A 26,155-nucleotide genomic window follows, 5' to 3' on the forward strand; every position below is an offset into this window, starting at 1 on the left:
AAAAATATATATTCCAATTTATAACCCTTTTGTTTTATTTCAGGGCAGTTAGGGTCAATTGGAATAGTGTGAGGTGAATAATTAAAAAATCTTCAGAAAATTAAGTTAAATGGTGCAATATGCGGCCACTTTGAGGAAGTTTTTGTGTTTTAAGCTTTAGACCCACTCAGACATTTAACCATTATGCTGGTGAAATAAGCAATAAGCTTTTAACAACAGAGTGATATTTCAATAGAGTAACAAATATTGTCAGTTTCTATTCAGTCATCCCACTGCCACTCTCAAAACACACACACACACACGCACACACGCGCACACACACCTACACACACGTCGCAAGTCAGTAACCCTTTCTTGTTTTGACCAATCAGCTTGAAGCTTACGAAAACTGCTTGACCTAACTTTGAGGAAAATTAACTTGCAATTTAAGGTAACTTCACTTTGTATGAACAATACAGTTTTACTTTTTTTTCTGTGCTAAAAAAAGAGTTAGCCTATCAGTGAAGCTATTAAAGTCTAAAAAAGCATCTTGATGCTACACATGTCAGCAGCGTCCACAGTTCTTATCTTTTCCTCATTTTTTTCTCCGAAGAGTTTTTGCAATGCTAGTGGCTCGTATTTTTGCGACAGTAGGCAGACAGGAAAGAGGGCGAGGAGAAGGGGGAAGACGTGTGGCAGAGGTCGTCAGGACCGGGAGTCGAACCCGCGACGTCCGCATCGAGGACTAAGGCCTCAAACCGTGGGGCGTGCTAACCCCCTGCACCAACACAGCACGCCCCCACAGTCCACATTTCTAAAGACGTTACACGAATGATCAGGAGTTCCTGAAACACTTGAAAGCCGAATGGGTATAACGGCACTTCGCACCACTCTGATGGTTGAATAACCAAAGTAACAGAGTAAAAACAAATGTCTTTGTTATTGACCTCATTTGTCTGTTACGTCAATAATTTACCAGCAAGAATGTTTAGTTAAAATGGAAATGTTGCTTATTTTATTCAATTAAAATGCGATTAATTTCAAATAGTTAATTAAAAATCCTGCAATTAACTAAATCAACCTTTTTAAGTCACATTCCACCACAGTAGGATCCACAAAATTCATAAAAAACTTCCCAGCTGGACTCACCACTGTGCAGTTTTTTCTACTTCAAATGTGAGGTAACTGTATGTCTGTGACCGTGTTGTCACTGAACGCAGCTAATTACAAGTTATGTTTCCATTCAGCTGTAGCAGAGGGACAGATTGTACATATATTGTTGAAATGTAGATTTATGCTCCAGTTGAAGTCACCTAAATTAGTTGAGATTCTCTAAATGTATTCCAGGCAGCTTTATTATTTTTTGGTCCCTGAGGTATACTGATGTGCAGGATGAGCAATCCAATTATGGATACATCTTTACCTATTGGTCGGAGTGTTGTCACTGGCAGTAAACTGTAACTTTACGCCGGGGTTCACAATGAAGCTGAACAAACTCTTTATACTCTTTCTCTTCTAACTGCTTAAAGTTGCCAGTGCCTTTCAGAGAGACAGTAAATCCTGGCCCTAAGTAGGATTTTGGCTGACACCTTATGTTGAAAGCGGTGATAAATATGGCTATTGCTTCACAGTTCTATAACCTCAGCGTTACCTCTCCTACACCTTTAATCCACTCTTTACATTTCTCTTCTCGGCTGTAAAACCTCACAATAAAAAGTGATGCATTACAAGAGCAGTGCATCTACTTTCACTGACTGCGCCTTTTTAGCTCCCTGCTAGCTTGTCCACAGGTTTGGCTTTAATAATCAGAAAGAAGAAGGTTTAATTGAGATTTCAGATTTCTCACATTTGCATTTACTGCCTGCTCGCATCTGCAAACTAGTGAATGCACGAGAAGAACGGGGAAAAGACAACCATTCCTTTCTGTAAAATTACCCAGGTAGGCTCAAGTTCTAGATGAATTTCTGTGTCTTTTCAAGTCTTCCTTAAGAAATCTCTGGTCAAAATGCCACAGAGAAGCAGTGAACCGTTGACTCCTAAAATCACTTCACACTCATCCCTTCAGTTTGAATTGACATCAAAAGAAAATATGTCGTTTTGAGGTTACAGATTTGATGTTTTATTCCTCTCACTGACTGTACCTGAACAACGTCCGTTCATCAGATTGAGCTGTTCTCAAGCTCCTTCATTCAACAACGACCACAAAAAACATTAGAAGTACTGTCAAGGTCTAGTGATGTTCAAAGTATTTTATTGTCGAACCGTCACCTCTACAGCCTTTTGGCGGACAGAAGGCATAACTTAATAACCCTTTTTAAAACGCTACTAAAGAAAGAATTTAAATTCTAGATTTTATTACTGCGCTAATTATTGGCAGAAGATGCTAAAGACAGATTAAAACGTCGGCTATCCTCCTTTTCAGCCTGTTTAAAAGGTTAAAAAAAAGTCAGATCCTATTGTTACACTGACTCCTCTCTCCCAGACATGGTGTTACGTCACCTTGCCTCCAACTAAAAACTGATACTCTTTTGCCATTGTTTTGGAGTGATTCAGCCAAACTTTGCATGAATTTTATTCTGGGCCAGACCAACACCTACCTCTAGAGTAGAGGACCCAGATAAGACTGGGTTGATTTTGGGCTATAAAGGGGAGTTATACGACATCCCATATCCAATAGGATGCATGTATCAATAAATTTAATTGTTCTTTTTCGAAACTCCACTTCCCTGCTGAGTATTTCTTTAGAGATGTGGGCAGTTGGCTGAGTTGTTATGAGAGCAGGAGGCAACCAGACGGAGGGAGAGAGAAAAAAAAATTCCACAAATGCTCTTTAAGTGAGATAAAGGTAAAAAGCAATGCTGATATCCACCCTCCCTGGGAGGATTATGAGACATTTCAATGACTGCGCTCTTATCAGAGTTAGACTTGTTCTTTTACTTGTGAGGTTATCTGACACCACACTTCTTAATCTGAGCAGATCGCTACTGGAAAGCTTTAGAGGTTTTTTTTAAATTATTATTATTATTAAAATCTGCCTTCTTAAATCCTCTCTCTTTTAAGAACGGAAATGATCTGTCTGGTTTTCTGTTGACATTTTTCATCAATGCTGGCTTAATATTTCACATCTGGATTTAAGTAAACCTGAAGTAGAAGCTTCAGAGTGTGTATTAGCTTTAAGAAAAAAAATCTTTTACATCTAGCATTCAAGCTAAAGTCAACTTATACCGTGACACAAAAGGCTTAGTGGTAGATCTTAAACTGTAGATTTTCTATAAATATTTGAAATGTCTAGCTACTCTGATTGATCATTTCCTCCTTTCTAAAATCTACAGTGCAAACTACTTCAATAATTCACTAAACACATCTACAACATCAAAAATAATTAGTAATTTTCTTGATTAGTAGTTGATTTTAGTTAATGCCAATGTGGTTTCATGTTTTGTAGTTGTGCTTAGTTAATGTCATGTTTTTGAATATGTTCTTATGTTTTTAAATTTACAGTTGTGTTTAGTGAATTATTGAACTTCAGGGCCACCGTAAAAAAATCTGCTTCAACTGAAGCAACCTGAGAAGAAGAGTACTATCAAAAGATACGGATCTGCATCACAAAATAACAAGCTGCCACACAGAATGCTGCCTGTCCAAATAGCATTACATGCCATCAAAACACCTGTCTAAAGAAAGAAGAAAACAAACCATACTTAGCAAAGTATTACCAGTGATTGCACAAGAAGCCTCGGGACAAGCAGACTGCTGAAACAAGGATGCAAACTCACCTCCAGGACTTTGGGACTGCCCTGTCGGCCCAACGTGCCCAAGATCAGACCCCATCTCTGGGCCAGCCGAGCCTGGTCGATGGCCTGCAGCCTGGTGGCGTGCATGGCCTTGTGATCATAGTACTCCCTGGAGAACACCTTGCTGTAGGGGTCATATCTACAAACAGGCACAGAGAGGGGAGAATCGCTATGGCACACAGATGTTTTAGGAGGTGCGGGTAGGAATAAACATGGGAAGTTTTATCACTCCCATTACCAGCTGTTGCTCGGGTATCTATCTCGAGGATGGAAATGCGCAAAAAGACGGGAAGTTTAATCATGAAAAGCCATCAAGTATGACAGGAGCTGCAGTATCTTAGGGAAATGGGGGCATTTCAGAGCTTTTAATCTCTTTTTCTCAGCTACACTTGAGATTAGAATCTTGTTTATGAGGGGGAGACCTGTGATCTTAGCTGCAGTGTATGAATGTATAAAAACTGAGTTTGGCTTTAAATTCAAACAAGTTTGCTTAAAGTGTATTATTCAGAGCAACATTATTTAGCACTTTTTTCAAGGCACAGCAATATTAATGATTTTCTGACTTAAAAGGGACTGGAAAACAGAACAAGAAGTCTTTTATTTGATTGATTTGTTTCAAAATTTTTCAGATTATAGTTAATTTTTTATTTTTTCAAATAAAAAAACTTGTTTCAGAAACCTTTAATCAAATACAACTAAACTGCCAGTAGCTTAAATTCACCTAATTAGTAAAAGGAGACCATCTGTGTGTAATTCAACTTCATTATAAATACAGATGTTCTGTTCTGGCTCAGAGGTTTGTTAGAGAAAAATGGCAGAGACTGCAGGGACAAAATAGTGGAAAAGGGCTAATGCAGCTACAAAATAAACCCATATAAACCCATATAAACTTTGGAGCTTTGTTCAATCCCTCATCTGAAATGATGGCACGAAAAAGGAAAGCCATTTTTAAAGATAATAAAAAGAAAGGCTAGTTAAAAGAAAGGCGCTGTCCGTTGACAGAGGATAAACAGTTTTCCTAGTTTTCTGCAGTGTGTACGCGAGCTGATTGACAGTGCTGGAAACAACCAATCAGACCCTCCCTTCTGGCTCTGATTGGTTGTGTCTGAGAGGAAGTGGTGTCTTTCTGCAAATGGCAGCAGGTCCACAGAGAGGAAGCAGATGTTTTCACAGATTACCAATCTTGTATTATACTGTATTTTTTTTAATAAAAGTTACAAACTAACATTCCAGGAAAGAAAACATTACATACGTAAACTTTTCTCTTGCGTGTTCTTTCATATTACCTGTAGGCAGGAATGTCTGGGTTTGCGATCATGATCGACTCCAAGTGAAATCTTCCATCGCCAAGATAACTAAAAAAAATACATTTAATTGTGAGCACAGGAATTTGGAGGGGGGAAAAAGAAGATAAAAATAAGTCTGTCTTCACCCTGCTGCTTCTCAATATGAGTGTGCCGTAGATATACAGCCTTTTTTAAGAAACACAAATGAACTAACATAAATGCATATTGCTGCGTGGATGTGGAGGATGTTCAGGTCTGTACCTGTTCTTACTTAAGACATGCAAATAATCTCACTAATTGCTTTCTTTGTTGAGCGGCTTGAAACGGGGATGTAGGCCGTTTGCCATGCAGGCAATTTTGAAACTCGTCTAGACTATGTGTCAGAGCGCGCCTATGTGAAAACCTGCACTCGTTTCCCCGCGTGTCCCAGTAAAATAATATGCAACGATGGAACAGAATGAAATCCGGCACAGCCTCCTCTGCATTGCTTTTCATTGCTCGGGAACGTCCGAGCCCCTCGTATAATTACATCCGCGACAACAAACCTGCAAGCACTTCAGTCCCGTTGTCCGATTCCGGCTGCGCTCTCTGAGCCTCCGCCTTATCATCATGTTCACATCCACACATTGTTCTTTTGTAGAAAGAGCAAAAGCGCATTTCAGAAGATAGAAATGCTCCACTGATCTTTTCTTAAAGCTCTTTTGAATACAATTTCTGGCTGCTAAGAGTTGTTTTTCTGTTCAGTGCTTCAATGACTTGCATGTGCATTTACATTTTGTGCATGCAGCATTTCTGTCACACTTGCTCAGTTCTAATTAAAGTAAAAATAAACCAAAGCCGAGTTTTAATTAATGCCATTTCAAAAGGTTAGGATATTTGACACTGCAAAAGATATGTCACAACTAACGAAACTGAACTCTGATGCTGTTGTTAGAAACAGCGGCTTATCTGTCGTGACATTAAATTGACAATAATTTATTAAAGTCAAAAAGGAAACCTAATTATTGACGGAAACTATTACTCTGTAATTAAGTTTTCAGTGATGCCGCAACATCACAACAGAATACTTTTTTTTCTCTCCATTTTGGTGCCGCATGAGAGAGAGAGCGTTGAAGATCATGTTTATGGAGCCTCATCATAATATCAACATGTTTTGTATTAGTCTAAAGTGTGCACGTTATCAGTTTCACAAGTTTTCTTTTTCATTTTTATACAGGATTGTATCTCACCACAGTTCTATTTATTGTCATGTACAAAATCAATAAATATGTAGCAGAAGTGTAAGAAAACACGGCATGCACACTTTATATAAGGGAGCCATGGTTTGTCAAGTCTTAAAGCTAGTGTGAGGATTTAATTGCACTACTGTGATGCAGCTGTCAAGATATTGTAGAAAACTAGTTACATTTATTTGAGTCATTTTTTGAAAATAAATGTAGTTTGACTCCAAATCTGACTCCTACTTGAGTAACAATATTTCCAAGTATAACTACCCTCAATACTCAGATAGCATCTAAAACCAAATATTTCTCTTTCATTTGGCTCAGACACAACGAAAAGAAATCATGTTGACGTAGCTAATTATTGCAGAAAAATAACTAAAGGATGATTCCAAATAAAACTGAGTCTGAACCAGTTTACGGCTCTTTCGAGGAGTCTGTCTGCTTGGTGTGAAGTAATTGGTGTCCTCAACTCTCACAGTTGAGAGAGCAGTAGCCTGGCTACTGTCTTCTGAAGCAACTCTGCTTGATTCTCCTCTCCCTTCAGTTCTCCGCCTGGGATTTTTACCCATTTAGCTGAATTCCTCTGACTGAGTTTCAATCGGGCCAATCAGCAAACAGGAGAAAAAGTTTTGAACAATGTTCATTTTCTGGGCTGCTTTAGGATTGTACTCTACCTATTGCTGTAGTTTTATCAACATTTTGTTACTGACAAAGAGCTTGTGACTGTGACCGCACGGCAATTTCCAGTCAGCTTCATCAAACTGGCACAATACAAACATCATGGCCAAACATTCGCAACTGGGTAAAATCAGATCCAACGCCTCCAACAAGCAATCGCTTCTCAATAGCCAAAGCTCCAGACCCTCTGGATGAAGCAAAGAGTAAAATGTGGGTTTGGTTTTTACCAGGCTGTATGAATACAACTGTTTATTTATTCTTGAAGAAGAGCTGGAGGAGGAACCCCACTTGTGCTTATTGCCACCAAACTCACCCATAGATTCTGTATAGCTGCTCTTTGCAGATGAATTTGTCACATTCTGTTTGATGTTGTTTAGAGTACACCATAAATCTGAATATTGTTCTTAAAAGGATCTTTGTCTTTCAACAATATGATCAGTTTTGTTGAAAAACCGATCATATTGTTAAATATTGGAAACGCATTACACATTTGTAATGCGTTTCCATTACAAATGTGCAGAAAACATTTTCCATATTCCTCTTATGTCGAAAAAACAATTTCCATTAAATAAGAAATGCCACTAAAACCACACATTAATAAGTTTGTTCATGTGATAAGTCACTAAGAAAAATTGATCATGTTACTCATGTGATGTGAACAAGTGATTTCCATAGCAGTTTTCTGAGAGAAAAATATTGTTGCAGTCGAGGAAACCACCTCACCCTGGCGCCAAATATTTTATCAAAAAAACGACATAAAAGTTTATCTGCTTTGAAGACCAAAGAGAAAACGAAGTAGGAGTTAATTCTTTATGATTTAAAATATAATACTGTTTGTATAAATATCGGAGAGCTTCTCAAAATGTGATAGATGGAGAACATGTTAAACAAATATGTAAAACACACAGTAACTCTTGCATTGCTTTCATCTCCACGTGTGCACATAGCGAAGCTTTACCGTGTGTTTTCACGCACTGGAAGGTTTGAATCACATGGTCTAACACCAAATGACTAAAGCTAAATGTGTGCAGATAAGACAGAGGAGGAATTTTCACCTATGCATAATTAAATCAGGGAAATTACATTATCTCGCTGTGCGCAACAAAGCCCAGGATTTGTCGAACACAAACCGGCACGGCATGTTATTGACGAAAAGCAGCTGCAGGCACGTTGCTACTTCTGCAGATCTCTCTGTTCCTTTTTCTCCAATGCTTTGAAATATCTAACCTACACACAGTCACGTAAAGAAAAAACACACACACACACACTAGTCTAGTCTTTTAGAAGTCATGCAACAACTGGCTGGAAGTTATATTTATTCCACAGAAAATGAGATAAGTTAAAATAGGCAATCAGTTGAGCTGCAACAAATGTGTAAACAAACTGAGATGTGCTGCACAGTTTATCAATTCTCGCCATGCGCATGTCGCAGTGGGTGTCGCGCTTCGAAAAAAGCTCTTGTTTAAAAAGTTTAAAAATTTGGCACGGACGTGGCTATGCTGCGGTTTTAAGACATCCAAAGCTGTCAAACTACATCGAATTTGCAGATTTCCACAGTGAGAAGGTATTTTTAGCCTCCCGGGGGGATCAGCATCTGGCTTCTTCCAGCTGCTTACGGAACACAGACAAACCTGGTTATCTCTGCCAACTACATTTTATGTGACTGGGAGTATTGTCACAGTGATTACGACTTAAATCACACCAGTGGGCATGGAACCGGCGAGAGGGGAAGACAGGAGGAAGGAGGGTTCTTACATTATGGCATCGACGTGGCGATCCAAGCGTGGAGAGGTGCAGCCTAGAATTTCTCCCGGTGACAGAGGCCGACACTGGGGGACAAGCATGTCATACTCTGGCCTCAGGGCTGCACTCACAGCCTGCGACATGAAGAGGAGGGGAAAGTATTTCCACATATTTATTCTAAGGAGGTGAGACAAAGGTCTGCAGGATTTAACTTTTGCAATTTTAATCACCTTTTCCCAGAGAAAAATAGCTCAATCTTTTTTCTTCCATTGAAGTTAGGCACTGGATTCTGAACTATCAAAAAATATTCCAGTTTTTTTTTTTTCTTTAGATAAATTGTATCTGAATGTTATATTTCAAGTTGATTTTTAAAATAGACCCCTTTTTTATAATCAGTGTAGAGTAATTAATGCATATAATTACTGATTACTATAAAGATCTCTTTATGGAAAGGTCAAGAATTTAGTTTTCCTACTGATTAATGAAGCTTAAAATATAGCTTAATCCCTTTCTTCAGTACTTCTAAATGTCTTATTTATAAAATCTGAATATAGATCATTCGAAAGAGAATAAGATATCAATAAAATATAAGCGTTCATTGCATGTTGTGCAAAAAATCAGTCTTAGGTGATAAGATTTCAGGCTGCTCAGTTCTGAGCTGTTTCAGGGCCTCCTGTCACTTTGAATCCAAATAAGCTCCTCCTCTCAACTAAACATTTAATTGGCGGCAAATAGATGCACAATTATACATCCGTACATGTTTGCAGAAAAAGCAAAGATGTATGCAATACAATAAAATAAATACAATAAAATACAAAATACAATAAAACTATTGCATTCTCCAGAAGCCATTGTACAGCGCATACAGTGGTAAAATGAACTGGAGCCCAAGCTTGTGTTGCTAGGTGATGGGCTTGGCTTCATTGGGGTTGCTAAGTGACGAGCATTGCCTGCTTATCTGTGACTCAACATTCAGGAAGTTTTTGAAACTGTTAATTTTCCAGACACCAAAAAACATTAACCTATTGGGAGTGTTTTTTGTTGTTGTTATTGTTTGTTTAAGCATTTGGGATGTTTTCAGAAGCAGTAGAAACCCAAAGGGAAGTACAAAAAAGTGCAAAATGTGAATTTTGCATAATATGTCCCCTTTTAGCAGTATTTACCATTCATTAAAAAAAAAAAAAAAAACATGGCTTCAATTCAGTTGAATTTACAGCAAATTGTTTTCTACCTTTTAGCTGAAAAGAAAACATAAATTAATGGCAGAGATAATGCATTATAATCTCCATTATATCTAAAATGAAATGAAATAGATTGAATCACTTCATTAGTCTTTCCTGAGAATTCATCATAGAAACTGTCTTTAGATCTAAAACAATCTACTGAAGAACAAACCATATAGTCATCCATGCAAACTACAACTATGGACACATGGACGCAGCGAAACGACAAAACATGCAATTTAGAATCACCCAGGAGTGTAGAGTGATATAAAAAATAGTGTATTTTACATTAGCACAGCGGAGGTGAAGAACTCAGAAAATGAAAGCAGCAGAGCACATTATAGAACAGCGAGGCAGCAAGCCAGAGAGAGGGATGTTAAAGCTTAATACTATAACTGCTGCCACTGCTTATGTAAAGAGCAGTCCTGAGCATGATGCTGAACTGAGAGGCTTTCCGAGGTCATTGCGCCTTTCAAAGCTAAAATAACTGCTGCCAGATTTGACAAACCCACACTTGAACTGAGCTCAGAGGAGGGTTCGTGAAAACCAGGCACCACAAAAAATACATAGATTGTGCAAGGGTTGAGATGAATGCTTGTCTGTATATTTCTGCAGCACCCAAAAAAAACAAAACAGAGAAGCATAAATACAGAAGTCAAAACTGTAACTCGTGAGAGGATGAAAAATCTAAATTGTGGAAGTCACCCTGGATGTTTTCCTGATACGATGAGTGTAACATGTCTTGCAAAAGTGTTCAGATTAATTTCATGGATGTTATTTGACAGTCCAGCAGAAAGTAGTGTAATATTGTGAATTGGAAGGAAAATAACATAGCAACATAGTGAATGGACTGCATCTCAACTCCCTTCATTCTTCTTTGCAAAATAACTGAAGATTCTCTTTTGGATTCAGGTTGTGAACTCTTGAAAAAAACTTGATCTACGCTCAGGATTTGTTCTGTTTTTCATCTCATTACCTTGTGGGAAGTTGTACCTCATCCCCAATCTGACACCTTTTGTTGCTTGTTGCAAGTTTGCTCGAATAATTTATCTCTTATATAATAACTTCTGAAGTTTGGCTGGTCCTGCGACATTTAATCAGGTGAAACTTGGGTATTTTTTTTTTCCCCTTCATGATGCATTTCTTGACTGATGTGTTATATAATAATTCATACTGACGTACATGAACCATGGAGTAAATATTACCATCTGCAGACAAGATGAAAGCTACTCAGGTTGAAAGCTGGAGGTCTGTGTTAACAGTTGGATACATAAAGAACGTATCGGTGGTGTTCTGATGAGCTAGCTTGTCAGATTAAAAGTAGCTTAATCTATCTGATGGTGCTAACCTTAGCGACTGCTAGAACACCGGATAAGGCTTGTGAATGGTGCAGTTATGTTACCATGCACTCGTAGTTGTTAACCAGATGAATATAAATGATTTTGCAGGCAAATAAATGATTTCATACAACACAACTTCCTCTCTATCATTGCAGATTTACACTACATGCGTCTCCACTCCGCTGTGCTGCGTTACGCACTTCACCGACGGAGAGCAGCTGTTCCTGCTCACCCTGATTGGAGCAAGACATCGACGTATCAGAAACAGCCAGGAGACTTCCAAGCTAAAGTTGACTGTTTCCGCGAATTCATTGAAAAGCAGCTGACGGTTGGATATTTTTATTCAGACTTTTATCAAAAACAACAAAATATTTTCCTTCTCTTAAGCGTCTAAGTGTTTAATACCTTCTGTTCGGTCTGTCCCATAAACTTGCAATAAAGCACAATCAAATTTCTGGTTCTGACATGACAGAATATGACAAAGAATTTGCATTTGCAAAGCGCTGCAGCTAAAAATGAGAACAATAGCCTTGGTCGATTACCTGCAATGCTGCAACAAACTGAATGGTGCTGACAAGTGCCAGGGATTGTCCAGGACTGAAGTTGAACTTCACTGTGTCCAGGAAGTGTGCATTGTCCATCTGGATATCCACAAACACATACAGCATCTTGATCCCTGCGGTGGAGTCTATGGGGACTGCAGGGAGGCGGAGACAAACAAATAAAAACGGAAAGGAGAGACAGATGAATAATTCACTCTTCTGTCAGATGAATTGGCAATATATACACAGCTGATGGCGTCCGAAATATTAAAGCCCTTCACATGTTCTGTTGCTAGCTATACAGGATCTATGAAGGCGCATTTATAGCTCACAGCTGGTGTCTGCGGGGTATAATTGAAAATCATTCCCATCAAGTTGCCAACTCATGCAGGAACTGATGCAAAGACCTCAATTATTTAGGGAAGGAGAGGGACACGTGTGATCGCTATTAATGCTATTAATTTCATAGGCCATTTACCACGCACTTGGGCTTAGAAGGCGTTGCTAGAGACGTGCAGAAGAAGAAGTTGCTGAGTGAAGATGGCAGGAGTTTAGGACAGGAAGGGCAAAAAAGGAGTGAGGGATGAATAAAATAAAAGAATTACCAATTGTTTAGACAAAAACTATTATTCATCTTTTCATTTCACATAATATGTTCATCGGGACCAAGAGGACATCTCGTTTTAATTGAATAACTGGCCCATTAAGGTGCAAATTTCAAGATTGGAAGAGGTTCCTTAATGTCACCACATTAAACAACTGAGCAAAGAAAGATAGGTGAATTCAGAAACCACACAGACATCCAAACTGTTTTCTTCACAGGAGACTGAAAGCAGACGGGAATGAAACGAGAATGAATTAATGAGGAAATCCCAACAGAAATACGCTGGAGAAGACAAAATTAATTTAGGGAGAGGGAGATTTCATAGACGGTTAAAGGAAGTTCAAACAGTTTGCTGCACAAGGCAGAAGTGGAAAAAGTAAAAATGATCCAGAGTGTGCGAGAGGTGGGGTTGTAAAATTAACTGGATAGAGAAAGGATTAGCGACTCCACATTTGATCCAGGAAGTATAAGGTATGGATATGGATGGGTATTAGAAGCAGCTCGATTTGGCTGCAGGGCCCAAGGAGGTAAAACTAAGACTAAAATTGTTGCGAATGACGAGTAAACCTCTGAGCTGAGACTACCATCTGTCCGTTGCTTGTTTATCAGTACTGCCAAACAGTAAAAGGGCAGAGCAAAGCGACATCGATCTGTGTTCACATTACCACGGCGGTCTGAGTGCACTTAGGTGCTGCAATTAGAGAAACGGTCAATGAGACAGACAGGTCTCACTGCGCAATCACTGGGTTTTATTCTCATGTGTTATAGCAATAAGGCCTATTAGCACAGCTCCTTATTAAACAACAACAACAAACATGACAACAACTATGTGGGCAAATGTACTAAAATGTAAATGTTGATAATGGAACATGGGCTCATCAACAAATGGATACAACTAAGATTAATTTGTTACAAGTGAGCCTTTAGGCAATCTTCTATCAAGTGTTTGTTCTTCATGGACATGGGCAATTATGACAGAGTAAAGATACCAGTTGACGTCATATTAAAGTTTTAACTAAATGAAGTTATCTATAACAATGAAGTTATCTGTAACAATTTATCAAATAGATTCTAAAACAGAATTTACATCTAAAAAATTATTGTTAGTTGTCAAATATTTATTGGGCAGAAAAAAATTACTTTCTACAAAGTAACAAGTGTAAAATACAATTTCTTTTGTTACCATCTGCCCAGGTAGCGAGACACTAGATATAGAACTAGATATACAACACTAGATTTACAGTACAACTTTATCAATATTCTTTTTGCGTCTACTAAAGCTAGTGAGTGAGAAAAAGCTTATTATTAGCAAAGTCAAAACATCTTTGGCATTGCACTGCAAAAACACAAAATTGTATGAAAATATTGTTTACACTTGAAATAATAATATAACCTAACTTACAAGTAACTTTTCAGCAAGATAAATCAGTAAAACCTTATTATTGATTTTTTTAAAAAGTACTAGTTCTTCTGGGAGATTATTTCACTTATAACATGAGAGTTTTAAGAGAAACAATCTGCCAATGGAACAAGTACTTTTTAATATATGCTAAGGAATTATTGACTTAAAACAAGCTCTTGTACCTTGCTGAAATGATAGCCGAAAGTTAGTTTAGTCTTATTTGAAGTGCACTGAGATATTTGCACTAGAAACTTAGACATACAGACTTGGTAAAATTTTGTGTTTTTGAAAGGGATTTTCTTTTTCTAATGTCTTTTTTTGTGTTGTGCAGTGTTGTACAAACTTTAACCTAAAATAAATAAATAGATACCTGCACTATCACAGTGAGTCTGCATTGTGTCTGTCAGTGAAAGAGATAACCAAGAGTTAAACCCGAGCAGATTTGATTTAACTGCAAGTAAACGCTGACGGGAGAGGTGTGGAGCAATCTACATATTTATAGATCCATCCCTACTCTAAAGGAGTTTAAGGTGTACAGTTACATCTGAGCCTTTTTAACACACGGATAATTTTTATCTTAAACCAATGGGAAAAAGCATCTAAATAAATTGCTCATATGAACTGTAGATTGATTTTGAGTGCCTAGTTCTAAGGTACTCTTTGACAATGGTATTTAAGAGGATGGGATAAATATATACATATTAAAAAGAGAAAGAAAAAAAACACAGCAGAGAAAATGAAAGGAATACAGAGGAGACGGTAGCTCTGAGTCACTCTGAGGCCCGAGTCTTTCATCTTTCACAGGTGGTTGAAATCTTAGGAAACAGTGCAAATGATGTCTCATGGCTGAGAGATGAAGGCTAAGATCACAGACAGAAAGACGACCATAAACAAAAGTGTCCTGGCAATTTCTTCCCGTCTAACTTAATCCTGAAACTCAGACTTTTAAAAACTTCAACTTTGGTGCTTGTAAGAATAGACACCGATGTGCGACTGTCCCCCCAAAAATATCAGCACTAACCATCATTTCACTACAATTGATAAATAACGGCTGAACTAACAAAAAAAAAAGGGGGGCCGGGGGGGAGGTTTTTTTTTGTCACATTAAGATTCTGTTGGTAATTTCTGGTATTTTGCAGAGGTGAGCTTGTTCTGGCAGATATGTATCAAAATTATTGATTTAGCATTTCTTCCCATGTGCAAAAGACAGACTGACAGTGAGGTGAGATGTGTGAAGGTCCTGCAGAAATGCTTCAGGTTTCCAAAGGACACCGCTGATGTGTTTTCAACTGATGTGAATGTGATGCTGCAAAGACCTGCTAGGTCTTCAGTTGTGCACTACCAGTTGTTGGTCTTCAAAATAAAATCTTGATAAAATGCAATGAAATTAGTTGTTGTAACTCGACAAATTGCAGAACATTCTAAGCGCTGTAATTACGTCTGCACTGTTTGCACAATTCTAATTACCTATAATTTGCTTTCATCAATAACACCAGTCAGTCTCAGTCCTTTATTTTTTTTTTTTGATGTTCATGTGGCTTACGTGTTTTTTTCCAGGTAGCTCACTGTCTGTAGACAAGTAACCTTGTTTTTTTGTTTTTTTTCTCTTTGCATTCAGAGCAATAAAGAACCAGACAAACATGTACGAGGAAGATAAAGAAACGTACTCAGACAGCTGTGGCCATAGTGAACCATGAAATCTGCTCCCAGGGCACGGGCAGTGAAGTCGTCCACGCAGCAGGCGCCGTACGTCACGTCCCCCATTATGATGGTGTCCGCCTCCGTGAATCTGTGAAACACAGAAGCAATAATCAGCGCAGTCACAGACCATGTGTGCCTCGCCTTGATTCTTGCTATGGGGATCGATGCGCATGCCACGTGAGGCGCTGTGTGATTATGAGAAAACTGAGGTACATCAATTCTTTTGTTGGAGCAGCAGGCCAAACCACAACTCGTCGAGTCTGATGATTTTACTGATCAATGGCTGACTCAAAACGACAGATTTACATACCAAGTTGCTTTGTGGCTTTACGACCAGCCATTAACGGCCAAAACGTAGCATAACAGCACTGATATATGAAGGTTACCAAGTCAAGGAAGTGAAAAAGAAACAAAGGTAGAGTTAGGATTTTTAAAGTTTTTTTAATTAAGTTGAACCATGTGAGGGTATTTTCAGTGTTAGACTCCAGCCTTGAAGGACATACTACAGGCGGATAGATAGTATAAGGACTATTTATCCCACAAAAGCAGGAAGAGGAGGAGTTTCAGGAAAGAAACTTTGTGATGTCATGGAAGCTTAAAACAAAGAACTGAGACATAAATTTAAATGCTAGAAAGTGAGAAAGAGCAAGACTTAAAGGAATGCAAAGTATTTGTCATGGTAGCTATGCTAACCCTGCTAATAGCTAAATTGCAATGATATGGCTAGTTTTAAAGCTATCATACTTTTAAGTATGCAAAGCGTTGTAACCTCTGCTGACAGTTAAAAAAAAAAACAATAACCTAGATTGACTTTTCTTATTGACTTATAAATCTAAATCATGAATTATGATTATGAGCACACAGAAGCATTACAGAAAACATGTTTTGGATATTAGCACAATCCATTAATCTCCAATAACAAATTACTTTATAGAACCTGACTTAAATCCAAACTATCTCTTTAAAGTTATTCAAGTTTATATGCTTTTTTATCCCATCTATGGCCTGGATTCTTTGCTAATCTGCCTGGAAACAAGAAAAAAAAACTGCTTCATCTACAGCTTGCTTGAAGAAAATAAGCCATTCAGGGTAAATTCTCCTAAGCACAAGTAGGTTGTGAAAGTGTGACAAAAACCATGTGGACCTAATGTTCCAGTTTGCAGTAATAGAGGAAAGAAAAAACTAGCTTCTTGTGAGGATAACTAACAAATTAAACATGCATCTATGGGCCCAAAATTGTTAGAAAGAACAGAATGCATTACTGAAAAAACAAGCATTTACTTTTATAGCCCTTTATGGGCAAATTAATGTTAAGTAAAGTCATTAAGGCTAAGTAAAACGAATAAAATTTGAGTGGAATGCAGAACAAGTAAATGAACCATTTGAAAGATAGGACAGAGCTGCAGGAGAGGGGGTAGTTGCGAAAAAAGGTGGTTCACGCCAGGTATTTGTGGTTTAAGTCTGACAGATTCAGGCTAGACAGAAAGCTGGGAGAACAGAGAAGAGACAGAAGGTTTAGGAAGTGATAAACAGACACGGCTGCATACAGAACAGCATCTGTTCCAGCCAACAGAATCTTCGTAATGCGTCTCCTGCTGCACAAGCTTTCAACCTCCATCCACTCACTTTATTCCCCGGCTCTGGCCTCTGTGAGGGACCTCAAACAAAGTTTCTATTAAGCCTTTCCACCTTCGTTTTCTGTGATAAAAACTCCAGGTGGGTCTCTCTCTCTCTCTCTCTCTCTCTCTCTCTCTCTCTCTGGGTTCCTCCTCCCCAAACCCCACCAAATGACCCCCTTACTATACAAGTTGTTTGTTTTTCTCCCTCTCCTCCCTTTTCCCAGTCTGGTCTGCTCTAATGGTCGATCTCAAGTGAAGAGTGGCGCAGGCCAGCTGGGCCCAGAAAAATCAGAACCAGCTATTTGTCTGGCAAATAAATATTTGCCTTTGATGGTTTGAATCAGTTGCCCTCTCTGATGTTAAGATTCAGACTTTGGTTGCATCCGCCTGATTGTACTGTGAGCCAACACCTGGTGAATGTTGATGGTTTGAATGCTATTGTTTACATCCAGAAATTTAGCAAATTTTGGAGATGTCGGTATTACTGATTTAGTGCCACACGCCGCGGCAAAGGGAGAAATAACGCAGAAAAAGTCTGCTGACTTTGTTTAGAAATGAATAAATGGGCATCCACCCTACAGCTAAAAATACACCGCATGCCCACCGGAGAGCGGGGGGGAAGGATGCAATCCACTGCAGACCATGAAAAGCCATCTACAATGCAAAATACAGCACTACAGAAGATCATTGTATCTAATCAGCCATCTATCTGCCAAAAACATCATTATCACACTACCTCCACTGGCACTGCAAAGCATATCTAGTTATTTCCAGGGTGACATTTTATGGTAATAAATGCTAAGGATCTGAGTAAGAGGCCGATATGAGAGGTGCGATTCTACTGGGACGTAGGCACAGTAATTACTGGGCGATGCACACTCCCATATCTCACCGGGAGAAAGGAAAAGCGGCAAGATGGCTGATAGGGTAAAGAAGGACGTTAATAAAATCCAGATATCCATAGCTCCATTTTAAAATAGAACATACAATGTAACAAGTTGGTACATATAAAGAATGCGGTCCTCTATCTCTACTAATCTGCATATATTTCAACTCATAAAGAGCCCAATCTCGACATTTTAGTTTGCATTTATCTGTTGTGTCGACTGCTTTTTCGTACCACGAAGTACATTTGCAGTCGTACTCTGCTCAGCCTTTCCAGCGGAAATGTCATTAAGATCTAATTAAGATGTCAGAGGAGCTTGTGAACTCCGAAACAGCCTTTGCTAATTAGCTCTTTAGCATACAATTTGAAACGTGTGAGAAATTATCCTCCGATTAAAATCTTTTCAATAATAATAATAATAATAATAGTAATAATAATAAAATTGTACTTGTGTCTGCCGCAAACACAACTACATGTCAACAACCGGGCTACAAAATATGTTTACATGTGCCCACACAAACACAGGCTGTGTATTCACTGAAAGCTGATCATATCGCTTTTGTATCAACAGGTTAAGCTGCTATATTTTTCATAAATAGCATTTCACTTAGCTGCATTCCAGTTCTAGAGAAAACATCAAAGCGAGCTAATGTTTCCGCTCTGTCCTCCAGTGATGATTATCTTTTTTCTGATTTTGACAGAAATTCCTTTAGATGCCACCATAAAAGAGAAAGATGTTTGGTAATATTACCTTACTGCTCAGATAAAGAAAATAAAAGAAGAAAAAAAAAAACATACCTGCCTCTGAAGCGTCCCATTAGCACCCACAAAAGAAGTTCTGTCACTAAAGGCACTCTTCTTTTGATGGAAATAACTTGACTGAATTAAGAAGACAGGCTTCCACCATCTGCCTGAATAGTTTGCTCATTTAAGGTTGGAGTAATTTGTGATATGAAATGTTGCAGGTCTTTTTTTTCTTGCCTCTTAAAAGGCCTGTTTGTGTAAGACATGAAACTTTCAAATTGCTCGCGATAGAAGCGGGAAGATAAAGACAGATGGTAATTTTTTTTTTTATAAAATTTGTTTCTGGCAGGGCTGGAAAATATTGCAGATGCAATGATTTATCTGGTGAAGATGAACTGATGGCACAAATTCAAAGTGGAAAAGGTTCAAACAGTTTTAGAAACACCACAAACCTCAGAGAATGAACTGTGACTGGGCTGCAAGACAAAAAGAAACAATAACTGGGGACGAATTCATTGACCCATTCAATAAAGCTTTTTTTCTTTTTTTTTTTAAATGTTCTCCATGGGTGCCAGTTCTTCTCTCTCCACTTCCTCCAGGGTTTCCTCGGTGCATTATAAGCCTGGCGGGCCACCAGGTTTTACTAACCATTGTTTGTTTATTACAGTTTTTTTTTTTTTTACACACCTGTAACAGTGATGGAGACGGATTAAAGTCTATTTGGTGAGAAACACAATGGCAACATAGTGTTGGAAAAATTTTCATTTTATGTTTTCTCCTTAGAGTCAATTGCGTTTATTGGTCACATTGATTTGATTTATCATTTAGTCAGACCTTTTATTTCTAGATGCAATCTCCTTTCAGAATAACATTTTGATGGTTAAAGTGAGATTTCCACATTGCAGAATTTAAAGTTTGTAGAAAGACTAACCACTGCCCATCTTTACCAGTCTACAAGGCGTTGGGGAGTTGAAAAGAAAGAGGAAAGAGGATTAAAGTAAGTAAAGTAAGGTGAAAAGATCCAATAAAATCAGGAAATGAATGCATAAACAAGACAACTATTTGTTGTCCAGCGTAGAGATCTTGCCTTTAATAAAGTTATTAAGTTTATGCAAAGACACTAGAAGAACATATTCTGTCCAGTCCTTTGTATTAATTATTGGTCAAAAGAAGAAGATTCCTTCGTATTTAGTTTGCATTTTGTTCTTTGTGTACTTCCATATAGTTTAGCCTTTTTTAGTTTATTGTTATGTCCCATTTAGTTTCTCTTATCTTAGTAGTCTCACTCTTGCTTTTGTTGTATTCGTTCTCATTGGTAATCTTCACTCACGCCATTAACCTTCGCTGCCTCATCATCCTCACGTGTTTCACCTGATCTGCCACCCAAATGAGCTGATGATTATTTACCGTTCAGGCGCGAACGCACACACTGGCCGACGTCGTGACAACATTGACATAGTTCAAAACCTACTCCAACATAAAATTAATTGGAGAGGACCTGACAAACCAAATACATGACAGTCAATCTAATTTGTCCCCATTTTTTTCATAAGGCTTCTCCAAAGTTTTGATAGTTGGAGTATAGCGGAAAGAAAGCTTTAAAACAATTTGCTTATCAGTGTTGAGATGTTTAGTCAAAACTCACTGGTATTTGTGGTTTCTTGAAAATTTTCTCCAACATCGGGCTCATAGTCTCTCTTTTCATCATCACAGTTTGCAGAGTTAAGCATGTGAAAAGCTGCCAGGCAGTAAATTCGGGAAGGAAAGAAGATAAGGGGAAGGATTTTATCAGACTTATGACACAAGACTTGAGGAAAGCGAGAAAATAAAACCAATAAAAATGGTTTTATCTCAGAGAGGTGGAGTGTTCATTTAAACCATAAAAACAAAAACCAGGATTGAAAGTACAATTTAATTTTATTCAAAGGTGTTGGTGGAATAGGGAGCAACGAGGCTGGTTGTCTCTCACTTTTGACTTCATTTCTCAAATTCCTTAGTTGATTCCATTTTAATGTGAAATGAACGTCTACAGTGTCAGCTTGTCATAGAGATCCAAGTATAACAAAAAGAGAATTTTATCTTCATCTGAAGATGGCTATTTCTATGTGCACGTTTGCAAACTTCATCAGTAGAGAGATCAAAATAAACATGAAGCATTAAAAACTTATTTTTCTCTTAATTGAAAGCTAATTTTAATTAGAGTCCTAATATATTCTGTGAATACCAAGTGGGTGAAATTCCTCTACAGCAACCACTGGTGGACAAATTTTACAGCAGTGTTCAATATTTTACACAAAACTCTTTGCCTACCATCATTTTGATAGAAATATTCAGCAGGGTCACATGTGAAAAGCAGTGGCGGTTCTAGACCAAGTTTACTAGGTCTAGAACCTAGTAAACTTGGTCCACAACAATAGGGCAAATCTATTGTTCAATATGGCTGAAAAACATATCCCGCCCGGTCAGTCGATATCATTAATTTTTGATAGTTGTTTTTATTATTATTCTAAATATCCACCCAACTTGTCACATGACCTTTCCTGTTTTATTCACAGCTTTAACTTCACACCTTGGTTTTGTTTTTTTAAGCAGCTATGAGACTAGAAGGCAAAACCTGAAGCTGCTGCTGCACAAGTTACTCAACTAGTTGTTGCCAGGTAACCAAAGAGGAAGCTAGCTCAGCTAGCCATGAGATGTTGGGCAGCTAAGTATTTTTATATTTTACCAGATGTATTATCTATTAGCAATGATAATAAAATTGTACTGGTGTCTGCCGCAAACACAACTACATGTCAACAACCGGGCTACAAAATATGTTTACATGTGCCCACACAAACACATAATAAAATTGTACTGGTGTCTGCCGCACCAGTACATCACCTGATGTTAATTTTACTCGCTCACAATTAAGTTGTGTTGAGCTACTCAATGCGCTCCCTTTACATTTAAATGGTAAGTGTTATTTTATTAAATCACTGTAAAAGCTTTAGAAGATAAAAGTAGAAATATAGAAGTTAGTTTGATGTGAAATAAAGAAATAAATCCTAACAGTCCTCCCACCTCAATTTCTTGTGTCAAATGACTGATTTCTCATGTCATAAATCTCTAACCGTTTTTGGAAATTTCCACACCGACATTCTTTAACAGTTCCCTTAATGGAGATTTAAGAAATCAAACCTGAAAAACAACCAACGCTGATCGCAAACTCAGTTTTACTCATAACTGAAAAAATAAATATCCAAGTAAACAGCTGTAATAAGAGCTAATGAGAATAAGCAAGTAGATTAGGTGGTAACGGCCCTATAGAACAGGGCACTGTGGGACATACATTATGGAGTACAGATTAGTTTATTTAACATTTCCTTCAAGCTACCAAATTGCAGGAGATGCTCAATATGCATTATGCGGCCCAACTAATTGGAATTTATGAAGACAAATATGAAGACATTAAGGTGAGAGGGTGCAACCATTGAAAACAATCCATCCATATACATCACTCCTGCAGTTTTCCCCTTATCATTCTTGAATTATGATTGCATTCCCACATCACATCACCCTTGTTAATGAAGTAATATTTCATCCTCTATAAAGTAATATAATATCCATATGACATGCATAATATGCTCTGGACTCTAAAACACTATCAAGCTGAGTTACGAATTTTAAATGGATTTTAAAAGAGGTTTTTTTTATATAGCTCTGCAAAAGAATCTGTTCATATCTCATCATATTTACTTCAAATAAGGGGTTGAGGAGTAAAATACATAAGTCATTATTTTTGATTGCTTGGTCAAAAAACTTAAGGTTTAATTTCTGAGCTGTGGAAAAAAATATTGTTCAAGAATTTACCACACAGTATCCCTCCCATGCTCCTCCTTCACTCTGTTCCTTCAGACTAGTGGCAGCAGCAACTAGCAAACACCTGGCGCTTAACCTATCATAAAAACTACTTCTCAGTCCAGAACAGTTGTAACCAGTTGTAACAGCAGCATGGAGAAATGTTGTTGTGATGATGATCTGAATAGGAAATGTCGAAAACAGTAAGGGCTTCTTAAAGGGGCGGTATTATGTGTTCCAGACATATAGAGTCATTTAATAGCACAATCAAGAAACTATGGTATCTTCAGTTACTATAAAAATGCCGTATATATCAAACATGACTTAAAAATTTTAGTTTGAATGTTCCCAAGATGTGTTGCTACTTAAATAAAAGATAAATTGAAGGATCTTTAAATATCTTTACCAGGTGTGTTGATAAATGTGAGTGGTGTCATTTTATCATTAAACTGTGGTATGTAACTTTTATATATTAAGAAATATTTCTTGAAACAGTCACTATGTTGTGACAGAATGGTATAAGAAAAAAACTGAAATAAATGAAGCTCTTCTGCCTTCTCACATTGCTAACTAGAATCAACCAGAGCTAACCTTGGCGCTGTCAATCATTCCTGTGTGTGGAGCTACTCACCCCACCCTTAAAGCTGTCTGGTATGCTGCAGCTAGGCGCAACCTGTCATGAGCGCTAACACTAGCTACCATGGCCACTGATGACGGTGGATAAACGGTTTTCCTAGAACAGTGAGTTGTTTCCCCGCCACTACAACACGTAGCTGCACATACATAAGTGTGACTGACAGCGCTAAGACCCGCCTTCTGGCTCTGACTGGCCCGATGGCTACTATTCCTCAGACGCCAATAGTAGCTCAGGGAGGAGATTGATATTTTCACAGATCGTCTGTCTCATACTGTTATGGCAGTTCTAACAATTATGTAAAAATAAAATTATTTTATTTTAATAAAAGTAACATACTAAACATAGCTAAATATATCAACAGAGGCAAGAGAATTACTTATTTTCATTAAATGCATTGGTCAGACGAATGTTGCACTAAATAACAGAACATTTCTGACTGTGTTGTCAGGAACACTTCTGCATAAAATCCAATAACAGAAGTGGCAGACTGGCTTCACAGGCAACAAACAGACGAGCAGGTCAGCAGGAGAAGGTTGGGGGGGTACAGGTGCTTCATCGCTGCTCTTGTTCAGCCACAGAGAGCAAACTGCACAAATGAGCACATACAATTTCCATCCCATCAAGCCATGTGTCTACCAACACTCAGCAGTGCATGAGGATGCATCACCCCCCCATCTCCCCTCCGCACAAAACATGCGTGTGATTTTTTTTCTCCCACATCTGGCAAAAGCTCATTTTTTATTCCATTACATTTCAGATATCAGCGACCCCCACCCCACCCACCTCCACTTCCCCCATACACCCACCAACATCCCTATTATATGGCTCTGAGTGGGCTTTGGATGGAGGGGAAAGCAGATTGGTACGGAGAGAGACTGCCTTTCCCAAAGGTAGGATCTCTCCGCACAGATGAACCGTCATTATTTCTCCAAATGAATTCAGTTCAGGTAAGTGGGGGGATAAAAAAAAAAAAAAGATTAAATCAGAGGAATGAAAGTCCGCCAGAATAAATGATGTTGTGTACGGTGGGAAAACAAGAGAATATGCACCTTGAAAACTAAATAGGAGAAAATGAGGAGCATTATCTATGACACGTGGAAGTGTTTGGATACGAACACAGGGACAGCAAGGAAAGAAAAAAAATTAAAAAACAAATAAAAACGGGCGATCACATTGTGTTCATAATATCACCAAATCTGATAGCAATAATCTGCTTTATGCACATGTAACAATGACAATATCACAACTGCCATCCTCTAAGCAGGGGGCAACGAGTAAAAGGATTAAATTATCTCAAATTCCTTCTTTTGTTGTCAGTAGGTTTTTACTATTTCCTCCAATTTGGCTTCTTCTTTTTTTCCCCCCACATAGGAATCATTGGTTTACTAATCCACAAAGAAGATTTTAATTGTTTTTTAAAAAGTGACTGTCAACCTGCAGCCCTTGAACATCTGCCAGCAGGATGAGACAACAGCGAGGCTGTGAGCAGTGGATGATGCTTACACAGATGTTTTCAGTAATACCATTAGATAATCCTTTAACTCCCTGAAAAACAAGATCATTACTGGCATTTCCCTGAGTGTATCTCATCTGTTTGCTGTGCCATTTATTCCTAAGCCTGAGCAATGGGTCATTATAGAAAAGCCCCATAGCTTTATCCAGGCAGAACCCAAAGCTGTACAGTAAAACGGCGTGTAGTTAGAACAACGGAAACCAAGTCTACATAATAATACAAAAGAGCAAATACGGTAAATGGCTACAGGGAGTGGCATAGTTGTACTGACTTTACTGTCAAAGATGAAATCTCAAAGCTATATGCAAACACAGTCACGGTAATCTTCATAGATATCTGAGGGGAAAAAAATTCAAAAAAGTAAATCAAGTTCGATGCAGTAGTTATCAGATGAGCGAGGGTTTAGACGGGGATCGTGATAAGCATGAAGGAGAGGAGATAACAGGGGTATTATGTGCTGCTGTGCCACCACCGGAGAACATGCCCAAAGCTTCCTTTAAGATAATGTTACTCTGTGCAATTAATAATTCATCCCCTTTTCTGTGTGAGCAATTATCAATCATGACAAAGGCAGACATGAGATGCGAACAAAAGAGTGGCAACTGTTAAAACTTTCTATTAATTAACTGCTGTCAAAGAAATGATTCTTTAAAAAGACAGTATAATGTGTTTTTCAGGTACATAGTGCCTTTTTATAGCACAATCAAGTAACTATGTTACCTTCAGTGTTGTCACAAGTTAAACTATATGTATAAAATCTGAGTGAAAAGAAATTTGATTTTGTAATTTAATGCCTTGAAATTGGGCCTCTGCCTCTTTAACAACTTTTGCTATTTCAAAGTGCAAATATGCTGCACTCAATAACAAGGTTCATAAACTTTTCCAGCAGTAAAATTCAAGCATTCGGAAGTTCATTTTTAAATGTTACCACATTTTGAACATAAAACAATTTTTAAAAAAAGTTTCAATTCACTGTTATGTAAAGAAAAACTTTATGATTTGAAATGTGTCTGTCACACACCCTCTGCATCAAACTGATATGAGAACGAAACACTAATCTAAAAAAATTATCTAAAAATAAGCTAAACTTTACTTCGAATAAACAGATCAATGAGTCATTATGAATAAAGTAATATTCTTTCCATTGAAACAATCCAAACAAATTGTCAAATGAAATGCTCAAACAATGTACAAAGAAAGTAAAAAAAAAAAAAAATCTCTAAATATGTTCTCACTAATTTGTCTGGTATTCAGAAAATTGAAATCATTTTGGTAATCCTCTAAACAAGAGAAACCTTGAAAACACCTAAATGAACGCTGCATATAAAATAATGCAGGTGTGTCTATAACACTAGAACGCAAATAATGTCAGATTTTCTCTCTGGAAACTTATTGGGAGGAAGA

The 26,155-nt window shown here is 37.9% G+C and overlaps 1 protein-coding gene across 1 annotated transcript in view; it reads right to left on the bottom strand.

The window, feature by feature from the left end:
* Positions 1-26,155, bottom strand: part of dph1 (diphthamide biosynthesis 1) — a 67,112-nt gene that overhangs the window by 15,169 nt on the left and 25,788 nt on the right. The window contains exons 4-8 of the mRNA XM_044120387.1: positions 15,482-15,603; positions 11,809-11,963; positions 8,716-8,837; positions 5,060-5,128; positions 3,756-3,912 (exon numbers count right to left, since the gene is read on the bottom strand). Coding sequence (XP_043976322.1) covers positions 3,756-3,912; positions 5,060-5,128; positions 8,716-8,837; positions 11,809-11,963; positions 15,482-15,603 — 625 coding nt within the window. The remainder of the gene's footprint in view (positions 1-3,755; positions 3,913-5,059; positions 5,129-8,715; positions 8,838-11,808; positions 11,964-15,481; positions 15,604-26,155) is intronic.

This window comes from Gambusia affinis, linkage group LG06 (genome assembly GCF_019740435.1).
Source record: "Gambusia affinis linkage group LG06, SWU_Gaff_1.0, whole genome shotgun sequence".
In the NCBI taxonomy this organism is placed as follows: Eukaryota; Metazoa; Chordata; class Actinopteri; order Cyprinodontiformes; family Poeciliidae; genus Gambusia; species Gambusia affinis.